Here is a 25,355-nt window from a genome sequence, read left to right on the forward strand (position 1 = left end):
CAACTCGACAAAATTGCGGACATCGACGTTTCAGTCGAACTACTCAAGGCCAAAGGCAAGAGGCTCCAGTGTTACTCCTGCCAAGGCCTAGACCATGTTGCACACAACTGCACCATGCCCGCGCGTTGCGTAAAGTGTGCAGGTGCACACCAAAGCCGTGACTGCGCAAAAAAGCGCGACGAACCGCCCAAATGCTGCAACTGCAGTGAGCCGCATGTTGCTAGCTACAGGGGCTGTAACGCATTCAAATCCCGCAAGCGTGGCAAGGCTGCCAAAAAAGTGCAGACAGGAGTCAGTTTTGCGTCCGTTGCCGGGAGACGGGCTGCTGAACAGCAGGCCCCGCCTCGCGGTGAACGCCGCCTACCCGCCCGCAACCTGCAACCACCTACCAACACACAGCCGGAACCCAGTGCTGCTGGGCTACTCCCACTGCCCCCCCCGACCCGCGCCGAAAATGGACAGGCTGCCCCTGCTGCGCAGACACCCGTCGCAAAACAGTGCCAGCCTAGTACAGCCCCAGCGCCACCCGCCCCCGCGGCCGCGAGCGCTATCAGTGATGATCTGCAGACGCTACTGCAAACATTAAACAGAATCATGACACAACTACCCAGTCTAGTCTCCGCAGCTGCGACGGCCCTCCAGGCCATCGCCCAGCCACCCAGTCATGGATAACGACCATACCCATGGCCTGACTATTTGCGTTTTTAACGCAAACAGTCTTATACCGCAGCAGGGTGAATTTAGGGAATTTCTATACAGCGAGGCAGTAGACATCTGCCTCGTCAGTGAAACATTCCTAAAACCCGGTGTGCACGTCAGGGTCGCAAACTACAGCTGCTACCGCACCGACCGGCCGACCCACGGCGGCGGAACGGCGGCGTATGTTAGGTCGTCCTTGCGGCACTACCCGGTGCAACTGCCACAACTCGAGCACGTTGAAGCCACCGGCGTGACCGTCAACACGTCTGTCGGCAAGATCACCTTCGTGGCGGCATACCGGCCGCCGCGGGGTGTTCTGCAAGAGGCCGATTTCGACACCCTACTGGACATGGAGGGGAGGCTGTTCATCGGGGGGGACTTTAACGCAAAGTCCGCCCACTGGAACTCCCGCCTCACAAATGTCAGCGGGCGCCGACTTGAACGCGCCGCCCTCAGACACGGCGCCATCATTCTAGGGCCCTACGACCCAACCCACATCCCAGTGCGCGGACAACCTGACGTTCTCGACGTTGCTATACTGAGGGGGGTCGATCGGTTTACGACTGCCGAGACGAGGACGGCTTTGTCATCAGATCACTTGCCGGTGATCTTCGACATAGACGTCGTCGGCGCGGCGGTGCGGGCCGGTCGTCCATCCTTCAAAAATATCAACGTCGAGCACTTCCAAACCGAGGTACGGGAGTACCTCACAGATGCCCCTGATCCGGAGGAGGTGGGGGCGGAAGCCGCCATCACCTCCCTAAATCAGGCGCTCCTGCGAGCGGCAGAGACTGCCACACCTGGTCGCACTCATCGGCCGCAAGACAGGTCGCGACGCCTCCCGCAAGCAATACGGGAGCTCATAGTTGCGAAAAACCATCTCTTCCGTGAGTGGCAAATAACGCGACAGCCGGAAACGAAACGCCGCGTAAACCGCATGCGTCGTGCCATCACTGCGGCCGTCCGCGAACACCGCAACCAAGCATGGGCCGACCTTGTCGAGTCCCTCGACCCAGATGACGGCAGTGCATGGCGAGTCGTGAGAGGTTTTCTGCGCCGCAGGCAGCGCATTCCCCCCCTGCAACTCGGTCAGGACCACTACTGCGAGCCGGACGCCAAGGCAAGTGTCCTAGCGGACACCTTTGAGGCAAACTTCCGACCCGTGGTAGAAGACATCGACGTGGCCCACGTCCGTCTAGTGGAAGAACGTCTCCCAGTCTTCCTCGACGCACGAGAGGAGGGTGACAGCATAGACCCCATCACCGCCGAAGAAGTCGCATTGCAACTCCGATCGCTCAACGCCCGGAGGGCAGGCGGCATCGACGGCATCCCGAACTCTCTCCTTAGGAATCTTCCTCAGGAGTACGAGCAATACCTGGCCACAGTCTTTAACGAAATCCTGGCCTCGGGTGTCTACCCCTCGGTGTGGAAACATGCCGAGGTGGTGGCCATCCCGAAGCAAGACAAGGACCCCCGGTCGCCATCCAGCTACAGACCCATAAGCCTCCTCCCAAGTCTCTCAAAGGTTTTCGAGAGACTTTACGTGCGGCGACTTCTGCAACACGTGGACCAGGAAGACATACTGCCAGACGAACAGTTTGGTTTTCGTGGAGGTCACTCCACGACCCACCAGCTGCTCCGCCTCGTGGAACCAGCTATGAGGGCGCTGGAGACGAGGGAATACCTTGGGGCGGTATTCCTGGACGTCTCACGCGCCTTCGACTCCGTGTGGCATGACGGCCTCGTCTACAAGTTGTTTGTACTCGGGGTACCGACGTCGCACGGAGTGCTTCTCAGGTCCTACTTATCTGGCAGGACTTTCCACGTCAGGGCAGAACAGGGAAGGTCCACAAACAGACCCATACGTGCCGGCGTACCGCAGGGATCGGTACTAGGCCCCATACTCTACTCGCTCTTCACCGCCGACGCTCCGCGAGTGAACGGAGTAGAGTTGGCCCTCTATGCGGACGACACTGCTCTGTTCACCCGGAGCATGAACGCGCATACCATGGGGCGTCGCCTCCAGCAAGGATGTGAAGCGCTCGGTGCTTGGGCCACCATGTGGCGCCTTAAATTTAACGCTGGCAAGAGCCAGGCGGTGGCGTTCACGAAGCGCAGAGTGCCGCCAAACCTAGAAGCCCTACACATCGCGGGAGGCCCCATCCCGTGGTCAAAAACAGCTACCTACCTCGGAGTGAGACTAGACCAGCGGCTCACCTGGGCCCCACACATCCAGTGGATCCGAAACAAGGGGATAGGGCGGCTTCGTGCACTCTATCCCTTGTTAAACCCGGAGTCCACATTGCCCTCCCGTCACGGCATCACGCTGTATCTGACACTGGTACGTCCAGTGTTAGAGTACGCGGCCGTGGTGTGGGGCAATGCCGCCGACTCCTCGATACGATCGCTACAATGCGTCCAAAACAAGGCGCTGAAGCTTGCGCTGGGCCTTCCCAGGTTCTACCCAACCACCTTTCTCCATGAAGACACGGGTATCCTGACGTTGCGGGACCGATTCCGAGTCCTAGCACGTCAGTTTTACCAAAAAGCGGGTCAATCCCGCAATCGGCTCATTCGGCGCTTGGGCCAGCAGCAACACCATCGACCAACTACCCGTTGGCCGGACCTGTTGCGGGAATAACCCTTCCCCCAACAACACCAGGACCCACGAGATAAACACCGAGAGGACCCCAACAACAGTTAGGAAGTCTTTTCAAAAACATCTCTTTCAGGTCCTGCAGGAACAGCACACAAGTGCTTACCCTGCTCACACACGTGCCTCAGGTAGGCACATGAGTAACGGAGTCGGAGTCGCGCGGGCCCGTTGTCAAGGCAGCACCGGACGCCGCGCCGCACCTAACCTCCACGCACGCCGCTCCGCTACCGCTACCGCCATGGCCCGCACAAAGCAAACGGCCCGCAAGTCCACCGGCGGAAAGGCGCCGCGCAAACAGCTCGCCACCAAGGCGGCGAGGAAGAGCGCGCCCGCCACCGGAGGCGTCAAGAAGCCCCACCGCTACAGGCCGGGCACCGTCGCCCTGCGAGAAATCAGGCGCTACCAGAAGAGCACAGAGCTGCTCATCCGCAAGCTGCCATTCCAGCGCCTAGTGCGCGAGATCGCCCAGGACTTCAAGACCGACCTGCGCTTCCAGAGCTCCGCAGTCATGGCCCTGCAGGAGGCCAGCGAGGCCTACCTCGTCGGCCTCTTCGAAGACACCAACCTGTGCGCAATCCACGCCAAGCGCGTCACCATCATGCCCAAGGACATCCAGCTCGCGCGCCGCATCCGCGGCGAGCGCGCCTAAACCGCGCCGCGGCACCGCACCGCACAAACAAAAACGGCCCTTTTCAGGGCCACTAACATCTCTCCGTCGCGAGCAACCTTTGTCGGTCGCCTGCCTCTCGCCCCGCAACCCAAAAACAAAAACCACCACTTCCCGTCCGTCCGCCACACCCGCTCACTCTGCCTGCCTGCTAGCAGCGCGCAACAATCACACATCATCCCTCCCCGGCGCACAATACCCAACGGCCGACGTCACACCGCACGGGTGGCTGGCCGGCCGCCGCTTTCGTTTCGAAAACAAAAACAAAAACACCCGCACTCCACTCCGACGGCCAACGGCCAGGCAGGCGCGCTCGCTCGCTCTACACGCCACCGAAATCCCCCGCCGACTCCTTCCCACATCTCAACGTGCCCCCCGTTGCAAAACATAACACACACAAAGGAACAAAACAAAGACCAGACACGACTCGACAAGACGACAGACATCCGAGAAGAACGAACGCAGGCAAGCCAACCAACGTATTCAAACAAAACAACAACGTGACAGAAAACCAACCGTCGGCCGCCGCCACAAACACGGCGACAATCAACCACGACAACAACAACAACACCGCTTACCGCTACCGCCGCCCACACCCGCCACCGACCCCCGCAATCCAACCACCGCGGCACGCAAACAGCATCCCCACGGGCATACAGACAGACCCCCACACCAAACGCAACACGACAATCAAAACCTTCCCCGACGTGCTTTGATGGCCCTGAGAAGGGCCGTTTTGGGCCGCGCGTCTCTTGCGCGCCACTAGACGACGACGGGGGGTGGGGACGACGGAGCCAAGCGCCAAACCCTTCCTTTCCCATCTCTTTCTCCTCTACTCTACTTCTTCTTCTTGGGCGAAGCCTTCGCCTTAGACGGCGTCGTCGCCTTCTTCGGGCGCGGCGCCTTCGGCTTCTTCGTCGGAACCTTGGCGGCCTTCTTCGCCTTCGACGGCGACTTGGCCTTGGCCGGCTTGGCCGCAGCCGCCTTCTTCGCACCCGCGGGAGCGGCCGACGCCGCAGACGCCTTCTTGGCGGCGCCCGCCTTCCGACCGGTCGCCGCCTTCACGCCACCAGCCTTCTTTGCGCCGGCCGCACGGGCGCCCTTCTTCTCCTTGCTGGCCGGAGCGGCGCGCTTCTTCTTGGCACCGCCAGCACGAGCCTTGCCGCCCTCGGCCGCCCCCCCGCCGCCGCCGGCGCCGGCAAGCTTGAACGAGCCGGACGCGCCCTTCCCCTTCGTCTGCACCAGCTCGCCCGCCACGACGGCCGACTTGAGGTACTTCTTGATAAACGGCGCCAGCTTCTCCGCGTCCAGCTTGTAGTGCGCGGCTATGTACTTCTTGATCGCCTGCAGCGACGACCCGCCGCGCTCCTTCAGACTCTTGATGGCGGCCGTCACCATCTCAGAGGTGCGCGGGTGCGCAGGCTTGGCGCGCGGCTTCTTCGCAGACGACGCAGACTTGGCCTTCTTCGTAGTGCCGGTGGCGGCGGGTGCCGCAGCAGTCTCGTTCGTAGCCGCCTGATCTGCCATTTCGACGACGCGCGTAACACACAGCGAGAGCGAGCGGGACGGCAGGCACGCAAGCACAGCACAGCAGCAGAGCAGAGAATCACAAGGCCCAGCCAGTGTCGCGGGCGGGCGCGGACGGCCGAGAGAGCGGCCGCCACTCTGCGCGCCGCCGCGCCGCGCCTCCCGCGCTTGCTACCGCCCAACGTCCGACAGCCTGTGCGGAGCAGCCCCAAACCTGCGCCACAACCGCCCGCGCCTTTCAAACCACCGAGGATGGGGCTACACACAGCCACACCACAGTCGCCAACCAGTCGCCACGGCAGCGCCGCAAACCACGGCCAAACTGCAGCTACCGCGCGCTACAGCCTGGGTCGGCCCGCCGAGAATCGCCGCCCCCGCCCAAATGCCGCCCCCACAGCCCCAGCCGACGACCCGCCACAATGGCCAAACCTTCGGCAAAACTCCCACACCGTCGCCGCGGCAGCCCGGCCAGCGCGGCCGGCGCCACAGCCACACAAGCCGAGGCGTGCGGCGATGACGGCCGTGTAAACGCGCCTCCGCCGCCCCATCGCCTTCCGTCGCCCTCCCGCCGTTTCCCGATCGGCCCGCAGCCGTCGGGCCACATCGCGCGCCGTCCTCCTCCTCTCGCCGGCCAACATTCACAGCCGTTTCTCACCAATTGCCCGCCGCAAACGGACGCCGCCTGCGCAACAGGCGCCGCCGCCCCTCGCCGCTTCCGACCCAACCCCTCGACCGAGGCAAACCGCAATCCGAATCTACAGACCAACCCAATCTGCCGTCAAGCACACACGACAGCCGACCTTACACGTTACGCGTTACACATTACGTTTACACGTCTACGTTAGGTTAGGTTAGGTGGACGTGGGTTAGGTTAAGGGGACTTGGGTTAGGTTAAGCGTCAAACTTAGGTTAAGCATTCAAACACGTCAGGCGTCAGAGGTTAGGTTAGGTTAGGTTACACGTTAGGTTAAGGGGTCAGTGCTAGGTTAAGAAGCGTCAAACGTAGGTTAAAAAAGCGTTCAAACGTGAGGCGTGAGCCGGACAGCTTACCTTACGTAGACGTTAGGGGCTCACAGGCTGAGCTCACCTCGCCACACCACAGGTTAGGTTCGGTTCGGTTCGCTCGGCTCAGCGTAAAGCGCCGAGGTCAGGGTTACGTTCGTTCACCTTCGGGCGCCACACTTTCGGTTGAAAGGTCGCGACGGGACGACGTCGGCACGCACGCCGCAAACGAACAAAAACGTACAGACGACGTCGGAAACCGCCGACAGACGGGGGAGCAGCACGACCACGACCAGACACCGAGCGCGAACGAGACACACGCGAACCACCCCCACCGGCCAAAGGGCACCACACAACAACCCAGAGCACCACGTGTCGACACCAGAGCAACCCGCCGCTCACGCGACATGGCTGGCACCGAAGGGCAACCGCCCGCAACTGCGCTTTCCGCGCCGGCCCGGATGCACGTCGTGCTACAACAACACCACTACCGTACACAGCCGCTGTTCACAACATCACTATCAATGGCGCGCCCGCGGCTCGCCGCCGTCGCAGTCGCAGCCCCAACGCCAGCACTTTTGCACCACCATTCACACGCACCGCAACACAGCTCGCCGACACAGCCGAACAAAACAAACACCACACAACAACAGCAACAACAACGCCGCCGCCTCTACTTGTGCCGGCGACCCACCCCGCCGATGGCGCACCTTTCGCCAGCCGGCAATCGACACACACGCACCCACCCACCGGGGCCCAGTGCAAAAAAAAAAAAAAAAAAAAAAAAAAAAAAAAAACACACAAAAACAAAAAAACCAAACAACACAAACGACACGGGAAGCGCACACCGCCACTTCGCGCGCACGCCACCAACCAGTCGTCGTCTCAAAATAACAAACACAAACAAAATAAACTAACAACTAGGGCAACACAAAACAAAAACGCCTCGCACGAACCGAACCGCCCACAAAAAGGACAAGCACACGCACAGCCTCTGCTGACGACCACGACGCAGCGGCACGCTGCTCCTGTCCCGCGCCCCGCGCCCCGCGCCCCACTCGATTCACAACTCACGCGACACCGTCAACGACGGGCTCGCTTCCCGCAACCTACCACCTTTCCGCCACGACGCACAGCCCCAGCCCCACCCGACGACTGCACTTTCACCACCGCCTCCCCCTTCCCCCCCCAAAACACACACACACACACACACACACACACACACACACACAGCCAGCCAAAAACGCACTCGCGACCCACACATGCACGTGCATCGGCACACGCCAACCAGTCAACGTCGACAACCACACGCAAGGCTCGAAACGAAAACGAAACCGGCGTCCTTCCACGTTGCCATCAAGCTACGCGACACAAGACACAAGGAACCAACACAACAGCCGGCCCCACTAATTCCCACTCTCACGCCGCAAAAAGCACACCGACACCGCCAAACACGCACGCACATTCCCCTTCGCACTGACACCACCGACCGGCTCGCTACCACACACCTCTCGGCAGCCGTTTTCACGCCAATTCGCCACACCGCCCACACAGTCGACAAGCGCCCGCCCTGTACGGCACACGCAACGACGCAGCGCAGCAAAGGGCGCCCGCAACACATACCTCTCCGCCGCCCGACGCGCCAACCGCCACGCCACACCACACCGCACCGCCAGCCACTCGCAAATTGTGCACTGCCACCAGCCACACGTCCAACACGCCGCGCCGCCTCCGGCCACCCGCCAGGGGGCGCTCACGTCCGCGACAACAGCGCGGCCCGCCGGGCCGGGCCGAACCGAACCGAGCCGCCGCTGCTCTGCACTCGGCACGGCCACACCCTGCTGCAGACCGGGCTCGTCCCTCTGTACGCGTCTGCCTGCGCATCAACACAACACGACCTTTTGTTTTTTTTTTTTCTCTCTCTACCGCCATCCCTTCTTCTCGCGTTTTACTCGTTGTTGCAGCAGCGGCGCACACCTACACATCCACAGCCCCAGCCGAGCCGGCCTCACCTCAGGGCCCGCCGCCAGCGTCTCCTCCTCGGGCACAGGTGCGGTGCTGTGGCCGCCCATCCAACCGCATTGCTGGCCGTCCAGCCACCAGGCGTTCCCACTGCCGCGAGCCACGCCGCGCACCGACCCTGCTGCAGAAAACGAAGCATAGCCAGAGACCGACCGATACACAAAGCAAGCCGTCGCCTCGCCTCTTGTCCTTCCTGCCTTCCTTCCGCCCCCGCCCTTCTCACACCACCGCCTCTCCACTTTCGCCCCCCCCTCCTTTTTTTTTTTTTTTTTTGTTTTCTTCTTTCTTTCTTTCTTTCTTTGGCCCTCTCTCCTTCCCGCCATGGCGGTTACGGCACCGCGCTGCAGCGGCAGATTTTTTTGCGCCCACACGCCTACTCCTACCACCATTAACCTTGCCCTGCCCTGCCCTGCCCTGCCCTGCCCTGCCCATCAACGTCGCAGTCGAACCGACGCTTGCCAACACACTGCCCACGTTCCTTTCTCTTTTCGGCCTACGCCCATTACGCGCCGCCGCCACAGCACCTTCCCTTCCCACAACACACCGACGTCATCACACGCACCCAAAACAGGGGCCACGACCGTGTTCCTCGCCCACTCCCATCCCGCACGGTACGCACATTCCCAACTACTACCGCGCACCCTCCCTTTCCAATCTGTGTGTCTCTGTGTCTGTGTCCTGTCCGCGCGTGACGCCTCTCAACATCCGCCGTCCCCCGTCCCGTTTTCGCCCCCATGCCGTCGTCGCGCCGCCTCCTCCCCGTCCACCGCCGCCCCTGTCCGCCCCGCACCACACCATACACCGCTGCTTGTCCCGGCCGTTGCCACCAAAGGCGCCGACCGCAAACGCGCCACGCCGCAGCCCCCGTGCGTCTCGCGCTCGCTTGCATCTCCGTGCCGACGCTGCCTCTCTTCCCGCTCGCACTCGACCTCGACAACACAGTCTTTGGCTCCGCCACTGCGTGTTCCGGTGGTACGCACGCTGCAACACGTATGTATTCATTACCAGAGCGATGGCGAGGCATGACAGCATCTCTGTCTGACCAGAGAGTTCTTTATCGCTGCTAGTCGGCGCTTGGACCGCGCCAGACGACAGTAGTGGCACGCACCGGGTCGCCAGGAACAGTTGTTATATATATATTGTAGCGCGAGTCGGGAGAGGTAGTAGTCGGTCGACAGTAGTAGCGGGTGGACGGTTGTACTGAGCGGGCGTCGGCGGCGTGCTCTGCTCGTCTCGCGACTCTGGTCACGGTTCGGGACGATGTATAGTCTATTGTGTTATAATCAAAAGGTGGTGTGACGCTGCATTGCGCAAATCTGATAACGTATGTTCATTGTACTTATTTTGTTCAACAACAAAAGCCCCACTATTACTTTTTTTCTAAAGTAACTTTTGTCTCTTAACGAAAAACATTCACTTTTTAAAGACTACTTCCTATGGCATTTCCCTCCAAGGAGTGCAATTAATTACCAGCCAGCACTCATTCATTGCACACAGCTGTGTAAGGGGTATCTACAATTGAGGAGCGGATATAAATGCAATTTTTTTGTTTTTTTTTGTTTTTTTTTTTTTTTTTTTTTTTTTTTGTGTGTGTGTGTGTGTGTTGTAACCTCCCAGCAAAATTTAAAATAATGGACAATGTTATTTACGGATGCTAATGGACATTGCGCTAATTGTAACCTCGCCCACAATGAGAGGTATTGAAAATGGCAACAAAAATGTGAAATTCGCAATCTGACTCAAATATAAAGTCTTCACACAACATTTAAAAAAGTCCGTTCAGTGACAAGAAACTTCAATTAAACCGAAATATCGGTCTTTGGCCCTGTGCAAAACAATCAGAATTAAAGTCTTACCTCCGAATAAATGGATGTCACATTTCTGCTCTGGTTGTTGCGCAGCGCTTGGAGGAACTGCATTGCAAATAATAATATTCTCTTTTTTTGTGATTTTAGTGACATTTTTCTTCAAAGAAGTGGAATGAAATGTGAAGTGCAACGAACTCTTTAGTTCAATAAACAATTAAATGTTTGAAAAATGCTTTTGAAATAAAAATTATTATTGGGGAACTTGTTGGAGAATAATTACAATAAATACAATTTTTCATTATCTAATGATTATATTAATTAACAGTATACCTTATTCACCATCTTGACCAGTGTTGCCGACCGCCTACATCACACAACCGCGCTCGGCTGCTACTACTGACCGACCGCTCTGCATGACGACTATTAGCGTACTGCACGCGACGACTACTGACAGAGTACAGCCCTCAACTACACATAGCTACGGACTCGCAACGACTACTGACTGACTGAGAACCGCTCGCAACACTCGCGCAGTCCAGCGCAAACTCTCTGGTCACAGATGCTACAATGTCTCGCCATCGCTACTATGTTACATACGTGTTTCAGTGTCTTTTTCATTGGGGTAACGATCTTTGGCTCTTTTTATTCTGAATACAGGGCCAAAGGTCAACGCTGCTGCCCTTATACAATTTATCAGGTTTCATTATGTCTGTTGCAATGTTACATACGGTTCACTCTTTCATTAATATTATCGTTGGGTTTGTTTTGTAGGGACGTTAACATTCTGGCACATTTTTATTATCATCGGACTCTCTGCTATTTGTGCAGGGAGGTTATACCTGGGTCCATTTCCATTTTAATATTGATAGACTTTTTGTTTTCTCGTTGTTTTTCCTTCTTTTTTTTTTGTTTTGTTTTTCCCGCTCTCACCACCACCGCCGCATCACGCCTTCCGTTTTCTTGGTTTCTTTTCTGTTCTTCAACTGCTTCAACATCACCGCGCCCCATTTCCACACCACAGCCATCAGCCTCCAAGACGGGCGGGCGCAGTGTGCCATTTCCGGCGCACAAGCACACCCGTACGGTACTCTCCTCGCCCCCACGCCACCAACAACACAGCGACCACGCGGCTTTCAGGCATGGCACGGCACCGGCGAAATGCGCCGCCCCCGCCCCTCCGCGCATCCGTCCGTCTCGCCACGTTCACTGACAGCCGCGTCTGCGGCTACACCACGACAACCACAACACAACACCGCTCCCCTCCCTGGCAACTCACATTGTTTTTCTCCTCCTCTTTTGCACAAACCACAACGCCGAGCACAGGCGCAAGCCACCCACACCGCGCCCCTCCCCGTCCCGTCTTTGGCCGCCGCTCCTCGTTTGCCCCCTCCCATCTCCCGAAATGCCATGCCAGCAGCGTTACGCATGCCCCTCCCCTGTCCACACAACACTACCGCCTAACGAACAGCCTTCCGGGCCACATGCAGGGCACGCCCACCTCCAAACACTGCCAATTCACGGACGCACGCACACACACACTCACTTTCTCGACACCTTTCTGTACGGAGGGTGCGTCATCTCGACCGTGACAGAGTGACGGCAACTATCGACGATCCATTTCCCCCCAATGGTAAAACATGTCCACTAACACCTACATACATCATTCACGTACACAGACAATAGCATACACACAATGGGAGGGCACACGAACATGGACGGCACGGCACTGTCATACACTCTTCCTCAGAACCATATCAACAAACGTTACGTACATCCGGGAAAGCGAAAGCGAAAGCAAAAGCAAAGGCAAAGCCCAATGCAGCCGTCAAAGGTAACGTTCACCACGGCAGACACTTGCAGCCGCGCCGCCGTTAAACGCATTTCAGTGCGGCTCCAATACGCCTCCGACACGGGAACGTTCCGTTGCTCTACGAATGCGTTTCTCCCCTTTTTCCCTTCCTCTCTCTTTTGCCCCCCCTCCTTGCACTCTTGCCTCATTCCTCACGTTCTGCCCAGACATTCGACCGATCAAAGTCAACCTTTCGTTACCGTTCTCAGCGCGACGGTGTACAACAGTATGACGGGTGTGCCCAAGACTTCGGTTCAGTTGCGTGACGCCCGTCTATCGCGCCGATCGACAGTTACTCAGGGGGCGACGGATCGGACCACGTCACCGACACACAAAACACTTTCAAACAAACAAATACGCACCGGATGGACACAGACAAACACGTGTACAGACATTCGCCAAACAAACGACCGCCGCCGCCGCCGCCGCCGCCGCCGTCGTCGTCGTCTAGCGTCGCGCTTACTGTACTGCACTGGACACGCGTGCATCTTGAATGACGACATCGGTGTGCGTGCGTCGTACGCAATCAGTCAGACACGGCTATCAAACATCAGAGTCGAATGGTACATCATCGTGCGTGTTCGCCGTACACGTACAGTACAATACAACAACAATGCGTCTTAATGGCACGTTCATTTCAACGTCACTCACACACCTCCACGCTGCAGTTACGTCGCACCATTGTCAAACTCGGCGTACAGCAAAGGGAATAGTGGGCGGCAAAAAAAAAAAAAAACAACCAAACAAAAACATTTCACATTTCACCCTCGCCATGTATGATGTGCAAAAAAACAAACCCGCAAACGGCCGTCGTTACGGTGACACAAAAGTCGCCGATCGCACAGTCCCCCCTCGCAGACGGGTAACACACACACACACACCAACAACACCAATGGGTCAAAAACCACGCCAACGAGGCGTGCCACCATTCCACGCCACGGCGACCAACCTCGTGGCCGTACCCCGCGCAACACGCTTTGACGCGCCCCCCCACCCACAATCAAAATGCACACATACATCACAGCCGTCCACACAAACAACAACAACAATTCCGCCCTTCCCGCAAAAGGCAAGTTGGTGGCCCTGAAAAGGGCCGTTTTGCCGCTCTCGCAACGGAGGAGCCTTCTCCATCCTTCCTTCCATTCCAGAGCCACCTCCTTACTTGGAGCTCGTGTACTTGGTCACCGCCTTCGTGCCCTCGCTCACGGCGTGCTTGGCCAGCTCGCCAGGCAGCAACAGCCGCACAGCGGTCTGGATCTCGCGGGACGTGATGGTCGAGCGCTTGTTGTAGTGCGCCAGCCGAGAAGCCTCGGCCGCAATGCGCTCGAAAATGTCGTTCACGAAGCTGTTCATGATGCTCATCGCCTTCGACGAGATGCCCGTGTCAGGGTGCACCTGCTTCAGCACCTTGTAGATGTAGATGGCATAGCTCTCCTTCCTCTTGCGCTTCTTCTTCTTGTCGCCCTTCGAAATGTTGTTCTGCGCCTTGCCAGCCTTCTTGGCGGCCTTCCCGCTAGTCTTGGGCGGCATCTCGAACCAACGTACGGCAGCAGCAACACCAGTACCAAGCGCTCCGCTCTAGTCAGCGTCTCCCCACACAGTGGCACCCGCCGACATGAAAATGGCTGGGTCTATACCCATGGTGTACTTGAAGAACCAGCGTCCTTGAAACGCTCTGTCTTACGAGGTGTTCCTTTATGGTGCGGATTCAGGGTTATATATGGTACTGGCTAGGGGTCGGTTTTCCCCTGGATAGATGATGGTTGTGGAGGCGGCAGCGATGATGATGTAAGTGTATGTTTGCACATGAATTTATATGACTAACGCCTGAATTGGCGATGGATGGTGGCGATTGGTGCTCTCTGGCCAGGGTTTTCATCCCTTCCCAGAGAGTTGATGAGTTGGTGTGGTGATGCATTGGATGATTCGTAGAATTTTAATGATTTTTGTTTTATGAGGTGATAGAATGATGGCTGTCCTAACATTGCTCTAATCTCCTCATTGCTCGAGAACCATGGAGCGTCTGCAACTATACGGAAGGCTTTGTTTTGGATGATTTCCAACTGTTTAAGGTTGGTGTCTGCTGCCATACTCCACGCTTCTGAACCGTAGAGCATGGCTGGCAGGATGATCGTTTTCCAAATTTTGAGCTTGGCAGGTATTGTGAGTCCCCTGCCTTTAAGGAGAGGATATAACTGAAAGAGCCGGGCGGAGCCCTTGTTTCTGGCCTCTTTAATGTGATGCACAAATGTCAGATTCTTATCCAGTTTTAGCCCGAGGTAGGTAACTACTTCTCTCCAGGGTAGTACCTGGTTGTTGTGCGTGATGTTCACTATGGGGCGTTTTATTTTGTGGCTGAATAAGATAATCTGGCATTTGTCTGCGTTTATCTTTATTTTCCACAGATTGCACCACTTTGTCACTTTGTCTAGGTGTCGCTGTAGGCGGTAGGCTAGATAGTTGATGTTTCTTCCACTGTGGTATAATGCAGTGTCATCTGCATATAGGGCAATGTTACCGCCCGGCTCCTTCGGCAGATCGTTGGTGTATAGTAAGTATAGGAGGGGGCCAAGCACAGATCCCTGTGGGACACCTGCTTCTATTTGTTTTAGCTCGCTGTCTGCTCGATCTACTGTAGAGTAAAATGTCCTTTCCACCAGGAACGAGTGGACTATTTTAAGCAGGTGAAGTGGGCAATTCATCTTCGACAGCTTGTATAGCAGGCCGCCATGCCAAACCCGGTCGAACGCTTTTTCAATGTCCAGGAAAATGGCAGCTGTGCTATTGCCCTGGCTCTTCTCTGTGCAGATGTGCTCCACCAGACGAATGGCTTGTTGTGTTGTGCTATGCCCAGCACGAAATCCAAATTGTTCAGGGATAAGGATATTGTTGGCAGATAGGAATTGTAGTAGGGAGTTTTGGATGAGGATTTCAAGTAATTTAGACAGGTGGTTTAGCAGGGAGATTGGTCGATAGTTTTGAGGGAATAGGTGATCTTTATTTGGTTTTGGAATTGATATTACTTTAGCAACCTTCCAGGTTGAAGGGAAATATTGTGCTGTAAGACAATTATTTAAGATGGCAGTGAGATGGGAGATTGCAGGTTGGGGGAGGGCCTTAAGGAAGGATGGTTTGATGTTGTCAGGACCAGGGGCTTTTGCAGTGCCGATTCGCCTGATGATAGCAGCAACTACACGCTCGCTGGTCAGTTCGAAGGTCGTGTCGGACCTGGTGCGAAGTCTACGATGGAGGTGTCGTTCTACCCGCTGTTCCAGGGCGTCTGCTTCGTCCTCGTCGTCCTCTATGACATTCTCCCGGAATTGGAGCTCGAGGGTGTTTGACATGGCAGTCGCTTTGTCCTCCGGCGTGTATACCAAGCCGTTCTGCCCGTGTAATGGTCTGTTGGCTTTGTGGGGTTGCCGCCTAGCTTTTATTATCCCCCAGAACTTTTCAGGATTTCTCTCAGCTGCCTGAAGACTTTGTTCCCACCTGGAACATCGCAGGAGTTTCAGTCTGGTTTGGATTTCATGGGCCATTTGATTCATGCGTCTCCTATCCTGGGGGTCTCGGTAGGTCTGCCATCTTTTGCGCATGCGGTTTTTATCTGAGATTAATTGTGCTAGTTCTGGGGGCAGGTTGGATCGCCCATTGTTGTGTGTGATTTTGGTGGTGGTAGCCTTTCCACACGCCTTGATAATGTTGGTAAATCGCTCTATTGCCTGGTCAATTTCCACATGGGTTGGCATGTCTGGTGCATGGTCTGGGATGTGTAGGGCGACCAGTTGCTTGTACCTATCCCAGTCGGTGTACACCGTTGTATGTATTCTGCTGTTGGGTACGTCTTGATCTCCCTCAAATCTGAGCACCACAGGGCTGTGATCAGAGTTTAGACTGTTGACAACTTCTGTGGTGGTTGCCAGATTGATATTTTTTAACAGAAATATGTCCAGTATGTCTGGTCGACATCTTGAATTATATGGGAAATGAGTGGGCTCGTCTGGAGAGACGACCTGCACTGCTGGGTGGTTATCAAGGTACCTCAGTAACCGATTTCCACTGGTGTTCGTGGTGCGGCAACCCCATGCCCTGTGCTTGGCGTTCAGGTCCCCTCCTACTATTGTGTTGTGACTGCCGTTCAGAAGACCGTCCAGGTCGTGAGGAAATAGTGTCGTGCTTGGTGGGTGGTATACTGCCACCAAGTGTGTGGGGCGGTTGTTCAGAACAACTTCCACCACTGTTGCCTCTGTGTTAATGAGTCTTGGTACAGGTACCTGGCGATGGCATATGCGCCGTTTTATTAGGATACCTGTACCGCCACCTTGTCTGTTAGGACGGTCCGTCCTAATTAGTTGGTAGTTGCGGACCTGAAATGTGTCATCTGGGGTTAGATGTGTCTCACTGAGGAGAGCTACATCAATTCCATGATCATCCAAGAACATCTCAAGCTCGAACCTGTCGTGATAGATGCCATCTGCGTTCCAGATGGCGATGGTGATATGCTGCTTCTCTTCTTCATTTGCCATTGGAGAGCAGTGGTAGGATGTTGGTGGCGAGTATTGAGATTGTAGAGATGAGGTCCGGGGCTGTTGCTATTTTGGTGCATAGCTGAGTTATGCCTTCAAGGAAGGCTGGTGAAATGAGGGACTTTATAAACGCCCATATCTTAGAGAGCAACTGGAGTGGCTGTTCCTGTTCGACCTGAACGGAACGTTCCTGCGCAGTGGTCTGGCCACTGACGATGTTAATAGTGTTGTTGGTAACTGCTGGTGCAGTTGTGGCTTGGGCGGGTTCGGTGGGTATGTCTTGGGCTGGTATGGCTCTTGGTGGTTGTACGTTTGTGGCCTTTGATGTTGAGGGCAGTGGTGTTGTTGCTGCCTTCTCTGTTACAGGTTGGGTTGGGGTGGGGAGGGGTATGTTTTGTGGGGGAGAGGCGACCTGTTGGGGTGGAGTTCTGTTAATAGGCAGAGTTGCCTTGAGGGGGGATCGTTGAGGCTTTGGTTTAGGGGTATTTGGGGGGGGAGGAGTGCGCCCAGTTTTCACAACCTCGGCTAAAGTCCTGTTGCCAATAGGGCTTTCTTCGTGGCGTGGTTGATGTTGTGGAGCAGATGGTTGTGTACTCCGTTGGGGTTTGGCAGGGTTTGGAGGGCTTGTGGATTCTGCTCTGGCAGAAACCACAACTTCCATGGGGGGAGCTGGAGGGGGGTTGGGGTTTCTCAGTGGAATTCTGGGAAGTGGTTCTTGCCTTCTGGGAGCTGAAGCTCGCTGGCGCTCCCACGCCTGGACGATCTTCAGTCTTTCCGGGCAGCCCCTGAAGGAGGCTGGATGGTTGCCCCTACAGTTGGCACATATGGCCGGTTCTTCCCTTTTCTTTGTGCAGGCGCCAGAAAGATGCGGTCCTGCGCATTTGACGCACCTGGGGGCGAGTTCGCATTGGTTTGCCCCGTGTCGAAATCTCTGGCATAAATAACACTGTGTGGGCCCACTAGGTTTTTGGTATAGTTCTATGGTGACTTTCATATGAAGTAGTCTTTCTACTTTAAATATTTTCCTGGCCTCCGCCGTGTTCAATAGGTTGACCTGGAAGTTGGCCGTTTTTCTCCTTGGCGCTGATACTACGTTTCCAAAGTCATCGATTTCAGTCTGCGGTTTAGACATTTGGAATACGTCTTGCACCGGAAAGCCCTTCTCGGCGAGTGCATTCTTGACGTCCTCTGGGGTCCAGTAGGGCGTCAGTCTTTTAACGACGACCTTCAGTGTGCTCTTTGGGTCGTCATTGTACGTGAAGAATTCTAGATTGCGCTTTCTGAATTCTTGCTTGAGGTATTGAAAATCCTCCGGGTTTGTAGCCTGGTAGACGATGCTATCACCCTTGTATGAGGTACTAAGGGCACCTGTTAGTTTTCCTTGAATCTGCCCTATCAAGGTAGTGTACCCTTTCGTCTCGAACACAGTGATAGGGGGAACCCTTCGGCCTCTGTTAGTTCTTTGGTTTCTATTTTGCGTAGGGCCCCCTTGCGCCTGGGGAGCTACTGGACTTGTTTTCTCCTGTCCCCTGTTGCCGCCCTCTGACGTCATCTGGGTGGCGTTTGGCGTTGGTGCTGCGCTTTCTGTGTTCGCACTAGTATCTGCTGTTGGTTTATGGGGGCGGTCAGATATCGTGGTTTCGATTTCTGTGCCCTGGCATTGTTGTGGCAGTACAGGATTTACCTGTTCTGCCGTTTCGACATGTTTTAGGTTTTCTTTTGTTGAGGCAGGTGGCGTCAGCGGTTGATTTTCTTCCGCAATAGCGGGTTGCAGGGGCTGCCCAGATTTTTCCTGTTTTTGAAGCAGCCTCCCGCTTCGCCGCAGACGTCCCTCGCCCAATGACGAGATAGAGCTGGTGTCACTGTCGGTGGCAATGACAAGATTGTCGGAGTCCGAACTAGTGACTGATGATGGTGATGGGGGTGAGTGGTCCATAGAAGAAGAAAGAGATGATGATGAGGTCGTGATAGTTGTCGGGTCCACACTGTGTGAGTCGTCGCTTGGATGTCGGTCTTGTGGGTGCCCCATAGTGGGGCAACTGTGAAATGAAACGGTTTACAGAATTTGTCCTATATTTCGACAATTTCCGTGCCAGTGACCTTTCCCTACACCTAGCAGGCGCGGGATACCACCAAGGGCCTCACAGTCAGTCTGTTTGACTGTGTGGCTCGGCGGGTCCCTGGACTGCAGCTTCCCTAACACCTATGGCACAGAAATTCTCGAACAATATCGCTGATTTATAGTCGCCTACTTGCGGCGCGATGTTCTTCTTTCTTCTCGATCTATCCCATGTCAGAACGAGCGCTCAGTGGTCCAGAATTCCGTCCCCGGTCTTGAGTGTGCAACACGACTTTTGCTTTTCTAGAATCGACAGATTTGCTTTTCCTGAAAACACACACTCGACCACGTCCGGAAACCCAGAACAAAGCGCGACCCGCTAGCCCCGACGGTACGGCAAAACACGCCGCTATAGCGCGAGCACGCGAGGCGGCGACCAAGCACACGAGAAGCAAGCAACGAGGCGAGCTCTGGACAAAGGCGGCGAGAGCGCGCGGTGGGAATTTCCAGGGCTGGGAGCACAATAGCGGCGCGGAGCACAGGTAGACGCACGTCCGTCCGCTTCGCAGTCCCACCTCGGAAATGGCCAGTGGCACCGGCACCCGCCGCCAGCCGCCGCCGCACCTTTACCAGCTCGCCCTGTTGCGGCCGCCGACCAATGGGGCGCGCGCGCAACCGGCCGCCGCACCCGAGCCCATAAAGCACCCCCACCCCGGCTGCGCCGGGTATTTCCCGCTCACGCCGCGGAGAGTACACGTTAGTTCGTTGTCGCTGTTGGTTATCGTGATGTCGGGACGCGGAAGTGGACGCAAAGCTGCTGCCTTGGCTGAGTTGCTGCTCACGTTAGCAGGACCTGCCGGGAAGAAGAAGAAGAAGTCTACACCGCAGTGCTTTCGCTGCCAAAAGCTTGGCCACGTCGCCAAGCACTGCAGCGGAGCAGTCGCGTGTTTGAAGTGTGCGCAAGCACACGACACACGCGACTGCAAGAAGCCGAAGGACGCCCCCTGCACATGCGCCAACTGCGGTGGCGCACACGCGGCTAACGCCCGTTCCTGCGCTTACAGGAGAAATTGGCGCGGACCAGAGAAGACGCAGAAGCAAGTGACCACCACACGCGAAGAGGTGGTCACTCGATCAGAAGACGTCATCACCAGGCGCCTCAACGACGCCGTAGAAGAAGCCATGTCCGCCTTCAAATCCGCCATGGCGGAAGAGAGGGCGGCCATGCTGGCGGAACTGGGCGAGGCTCGGCGTCAGATTGCCGAGCTGACACAGGAGCTTCGCTCAGCAAAGGCAGCTTCCGCCACAGCGGTCGACACCGCCAGCCAGACGACTCCTCCACGAGAGAAGAAGTTTGCGACGGTGGCCACGCAGACCGACGTGCCTGCCGAAGGGGAGCCCAAGACGGACACCGAGGCAGCAGCGCACGAAGACGAGTGGGAAGAAGTCCCATTCCTCCCGCTTCCGGACATGTACAGCGCAAGCGCTGTGACGCAGAAGATCGCTGCATCGCTTCGCGACGGTACTTACCCCCACCACGACAACCCTTATCCCTTCGTTCCTCCTAACCATCCTAAACCACAACTCCCGCATCGCCCACTCGGGTATCCTGAAGGCCTTCTGGGTCTTTCTAGGGAGGAGTTCAATCTGATTGACTCCTACCCTATCTTCACAGATGCGCAGATGCGCTGTATCATCATCGCTCTCGTCAACGGGGAGTATGATAAAGCGGGATGCATTTTGCACAACATCCCAACCGAGGAAGGGCCCTCAACAACAGCCAAGAAGAAAAAGAAAAGTCGTCACACCGACAAATACAGAAAATAGGTTATCGGCACTCCTTGCCAGTACAGAACAACCTACAAGTCAAGAAAGAAGACTCATCAATCATCCCAGGGGAGTAAAGGCCAACAGGCCACAGACTTCCACCTGAACCTCCTCACAGTGAGGAAGTCAGAAAAGGAGCAGCAGGCAGGCTGCGCCGGCACGCACTCCGCTGCTCGACTCGCTGCCGCTCGCACCGGTCGTTTTCGTTTCCGTTTCGTGTGCACCGTCGCTAGCCCATCGCCATGTCCGGACGCGGAAAGGGAGGCAAAGTCAAGGGCAAGTCAAAGTCCCGCTCAAGCAGGGCTGGGCTCCAGTTCCCGGTCGGCAGAATCCACCGCCTCCTGCGCAAGGGAAACTACGCAGAGCGCGTCGGCGCCGGGGCGCCCGTCTACCTCGCCGCCGTCATGGAGTACCTCGCGGCTGAGGTGCTCGAGCTGGCCGGAAACGCGGCCCGCGACAACAAGAAGACGCGCATCATCCCGCGCCACCTGCAGCTTGCCATCCGCAACGACGAGGAGCTCAACAAGCTCCTGTCGGGCGTCACCATCGCACAGGGTGGTGTCCTGCCCAACATCCAGGCCGTCCTGCTGCCAAAGAAGACCGAGAAGAAGGCCTAAAGGAGGCCAGGCAATCGCAGCCGCCGCGTGCTCCCCTGCACGCAACGCGCTTTGCCGGCTCGGCCCACAACAATCGGCCCTTTTCAGGGCCACCACACAAACCTACGTCCAAAGCAAAATTTCAGTCGTCCTCGCCGCACCTTGTTTTGTTTTTTAACTTTGCACTTTCACAGCACAGCCGCCGCCGGCGCACGTCCGCCATCTTGTCGTCCACACAGCCCGTGTGGCCCAACACACACACACACACACATTTTGCACGGTCGCAGTCGCCTTCCAAACGACAACGGCAGCAATAATGACCATTGTTAAAGGGAGGCGTGTCGACACACCGCCCTCCACTCCCGCGCGCAACGGCCGTCGACACGAACGAAACAGCTGATCCGGCCGCCTTGCCTCGGAAACCCCAACGCCGCCGCAAACACACAGAGCCAAACCACGCAAGCAAATAATCACCGCCTCTCGCACAACAACACACAGCCCGCCATCTCCGTCGCGATCGATACAAAGACACACAAACGAAGCAGCTCCACACACAGCCAGCCACATGACACGTTTCCTTTCCTTCTCCCCTCCCAGTCACATCACGTCGCTCACAAACGGAAAGAAAGAAACAAAGAAAGAAAGAGAGAGAGAAACAAACAAACAACACAGCGCACACACGCAGCAACAACACAGACTCTTTCGCACTTTTCAACTTCCGAACAGTGTGGTGGCCCTGAAAAGGGCCGTTTTCTAGTCTCTCCCACCCACAAGCACGGCCGCGGGAAGGCCAGCGCCCGCTGCGACGCAGCCTAACCGCCGAAACCGTACAGGGTGCGCCCCTGCCTCTTCAGGGCGTACACCACGTCCATGGCCGTCACAGTCTTGCGCTTGGCGTGCTCAGTGTACGTCACCGCGTCGCGGATCACGTTCTCCAGGAACACCTTCAGCACCCCGCGGGTCTCCTCGTAGATCAGACCAGAGATGCGCTTCACGCCGCCCCTGCGAGCCAGGCGGCGGATGGCGGGCTTCGTGATGCCCTGGATGTTGTCGCGCAACACCTTGCGGTGCCGCTTGGCGCCACCCTTGCCGAGCCCCTTTCCTCCCTTGCCGCGGCCTGTCATCCTTCCTTCCTCGGGCAAAGCAAAACGTGCACAAACAGCAGCTGCAGCGGCTGGAGAGTCGGCTACGGTCTGCGCCCAGCGCGCCCGCCGCCCCCCTATATAGACTCTGGCCCGCCCTCCCCCCACCACGCGCAACCGAGGGCATATAAGCGCAGCACGGAGGCGCGCGGGCCCGAAGGCACTTGTGGCCGTTCACACGGTAGACGCCGCGGGAAGAGGTGCGACGGGTCAAAAGACTCGTCGCAAAGAAGTCACCAAGGCGCTTCTGAGGGGACTACCTTGGATTCTGACGGAGCGGGCAGTGGAAGAAGGACTGCGCCGCCAAGGTTTTGTTGGGGCAACCGTCAGGTTGCACAACAGAACCAATAGGACGAAGCCGCCTCTGTTCATTGTCGCCACACCAGCGGCGGACAACGGCAGGGACGTTCTTGGCATCCGGAAGCTGTTGGGCTTCAACGTGCAGCCGGAGACTCTCCCCCCCCACCTGGACATGAAGCCGCAGTGTTTCAAGTGCCAGGAGGAGGGGCATGTGGCAAAGCACTGCCGCAACGCCGCCAGGTGCGTCAAGTGCGGATGTCACCATGACACCCGCACCTGTACCAGCACCAAAGCCGTCAAACCAACGTGCGCCCGCTGCGGCGGCGAGCACGTCGCCAGCTGGCGCGGATGTCAGGCCTTCAACGGCCAAAATCCCGCCACTGCAAAGAAGACTGCGGCCCAGACAAAGAGGCGACGCCGCAGGAGAAGGAGACAACGCTCTGCAGCTGCGGCGAGCAACGGAGGGACAGAAACAGCGAGAGGAGGAGGCAACGCCGCGGGAACAATGGCGGCCCCCGGAGGAGATACGAGGACGGCCACCGCTCACGTGCGGCCGCCTTCCCCCGCCGCCTGTGGCAAGGGCGGTGGAGGGGGGCGGCGGTGCGACGCAGCGAGTGGGAAGACGACGACGACAGCTGGTCCCGACTTCGACTCGGCCCTCCAGGAGGCGGAAACACGATTCCGCATGGTCCTCCATGCAGAGATGGAGGCCGCGTGCCTCACTCTCCGTGAACACCTCCGTCGCAATACCAGCAAGGAGACGCAGGCGCTGCAGACGGATCAGCAGCACAAAGACCACGGGTCGGCAACAGACGCAGCACACCCCAGGCGTGACCAGGCCACACAAACGGCCTGGCCGAAGAAATTGACCATCGGTCGAGCCATACAGGTCTCGCCAGAAGGCACGGGAGCACGTCAGGACTCAAGCGTCCAAACGAAGGAGTTCGTCAACCACTGGAATGCCCTAGTGGACAGCGAAATCCTCGACAACACCATCCCAAACTTGGCCGACCGAGAAGAGACACACCAAATGAGCTTCCTGCAAAGCAAGGAGCTCATAAGAAGAAAGAAGGAAGCCCGAGAAGAACAGCTCAGGAGAAGGCGAGAGGAGGAAGAGGCGGAGCGTGACAGACGACGCGAAGCCCACCGTGATCGCCAGCGCCAACGCTGGCAACACGGCAAATAAAGAGAAGTCAAGCCATTACAAGCAGTTCTGGCCGGGTTTTGCAGGTTTTCCTGGCCGCTAAGGTGAATACCGGAACTGTCCCCAACAATCTCCTGCAAATAAATTCCCAATTGGGAGATATCCACCCCTTTCCCAGCACCCCAGCAACCAAAACAATAAATTGTGCCAAAACAGCATAAATACAACCCTTGGCTGAAAAGAGCCCAAGCATGCTCTAAAACAGCCCGCCCTTCTCCATCCGAGAAGGGAATGAAATGTGCTAAAAAAAAAAAAAAAAAAAAAAAAAAAAAAAAAAAAAAAAAACGCGCGGGCCCGTTGTCAAGGCAGCACCGGACGCCGCGCCGCACCTAACCTCCACGCACGCCGCTCCGCTACCGCTACCGCCATGGCCCGCACAAAGCAAACGGCCCGCAAGTCCACCGGCGGAAAGGCGCCGCGCAAACAGCTCGCCACCAAGGCGGCGAGGAAGAGCGCGCCCGCCACCGGAGGCGTCAAGAAGCCCCACCGCTACAGGCCGGCCACCGTCGCCCTGCGAGAAATCAGGCGCTACCAGAAGAGCACAGAGCTGCTCATCCGCAAGCTGCCATTCCAGCGCCTAGTGCGCGAGATCGCCCAGGACTTCAAGACCGACCTGCGCTTCCAGAGCTCCGCAGTCATGGCCCTGCAGGAGGCCAGCGAGGCCTACCTCGTCGGCCTCTTCGAAGACACCAACCTGTGCGCAATCCACGCCAAGCGCGTCACCATCATGCCCAAGGACATCCAGCTCGCGCGCCGCATCCGCGGCGAGCGCGCCTAAACCGCGCCGCGGCACCGCACCGCACAAACAAAAACGGCCCTTTTCAGGGCCACTAACATCTCTCCGTCGCGAGCAACCTTTGTCGGTCGCCTGCCTCTCGCCCCGCAACCCAAAAACAAAAACCACCACTTCCCGTCCGTCCGCCACACCCGCTCACTCTGCCTGCCTGCTAGCAGCGCGCAACAATCACACATCATCCCTCCCCGGCGCACAATACCCAACGGCCGACGTCACACCGCACGGGTGGCTGGCCGGCCGCCGCTTTCGTTTCGAAAACAAAAACAAAAACACCCGCACTCCACTCCGACGGCCAACGGCCAGGCAGGCGCGCTCGCTCGCTCTACACGCCACCGAAATCCCCCGCCGACTCCTTCCCACATCTCAACGTGCCCCCCGTTGCAAAACATAACACACACAAAGGAACAAAACAAAGACCAGACACGACTCGACAAGACGACAGACATCCGAGAAGAACGAACGCAGGCAAGCCAACCAACGTATTCAAACAAAACAACAACGTGACAGAAAACCAACCGTCGGCCGCCGCCACAAACACGGCGACAATCAACCACGACAACAACAACAACACCGCTTACCGCTACCGCCGCCCACACCCGCCACCGACCCCCGCAATCCAACCACCGCGGCACGCAAACAGCATCCCCACGGGCATACAGACAGACCCCCACACCAAAC

General features: G+C 57.1%; 1 protein-coding gene across 1 annotated transcript in view; it reads left to right on the top strand.

The window, feature by feature from the left end:
* Positions 1-15,571, top strand: part of LOC124592640 (proteoglycan 4-like) — a 144,786-nt gene extending 129,215 nt beyond the window's left edge. Inside the window, exons 4-5 of the mRNA XM_047131857.1 lie at positions 3,432-3,483; positions 15,309-15,571. Coding sequence (XP_046987813.1) covers positions 3,432-3,483; positions 15,309-15,571 — 315 coding nt within the window. The remainder of the gene's footprint in view (positions 1-3,431; positions 3,484-15,308) is intronic.
* Positions 15,572-25,355: the final 9,784 nt, after the last annotated feature.

This window comes from Schistocerca americana, unplaced genomic scaffold (assembly GCF_021461395.2).
Source record: "Schistocerca americana isolate TAMUIC-IGC-003095 unplaced genomic scaffold, iqSchAmer2.1 HiC_scaffold_95, whole genome shotgun sequence".
In the NCBI taxonomy this organism is placed as follows: domain Eukaryota; kingdom Metazoa; phylum Arthropoda; class Insecta; order Orthoptera; family Acrididae; genus Schistocerca; species Schistocerca americana.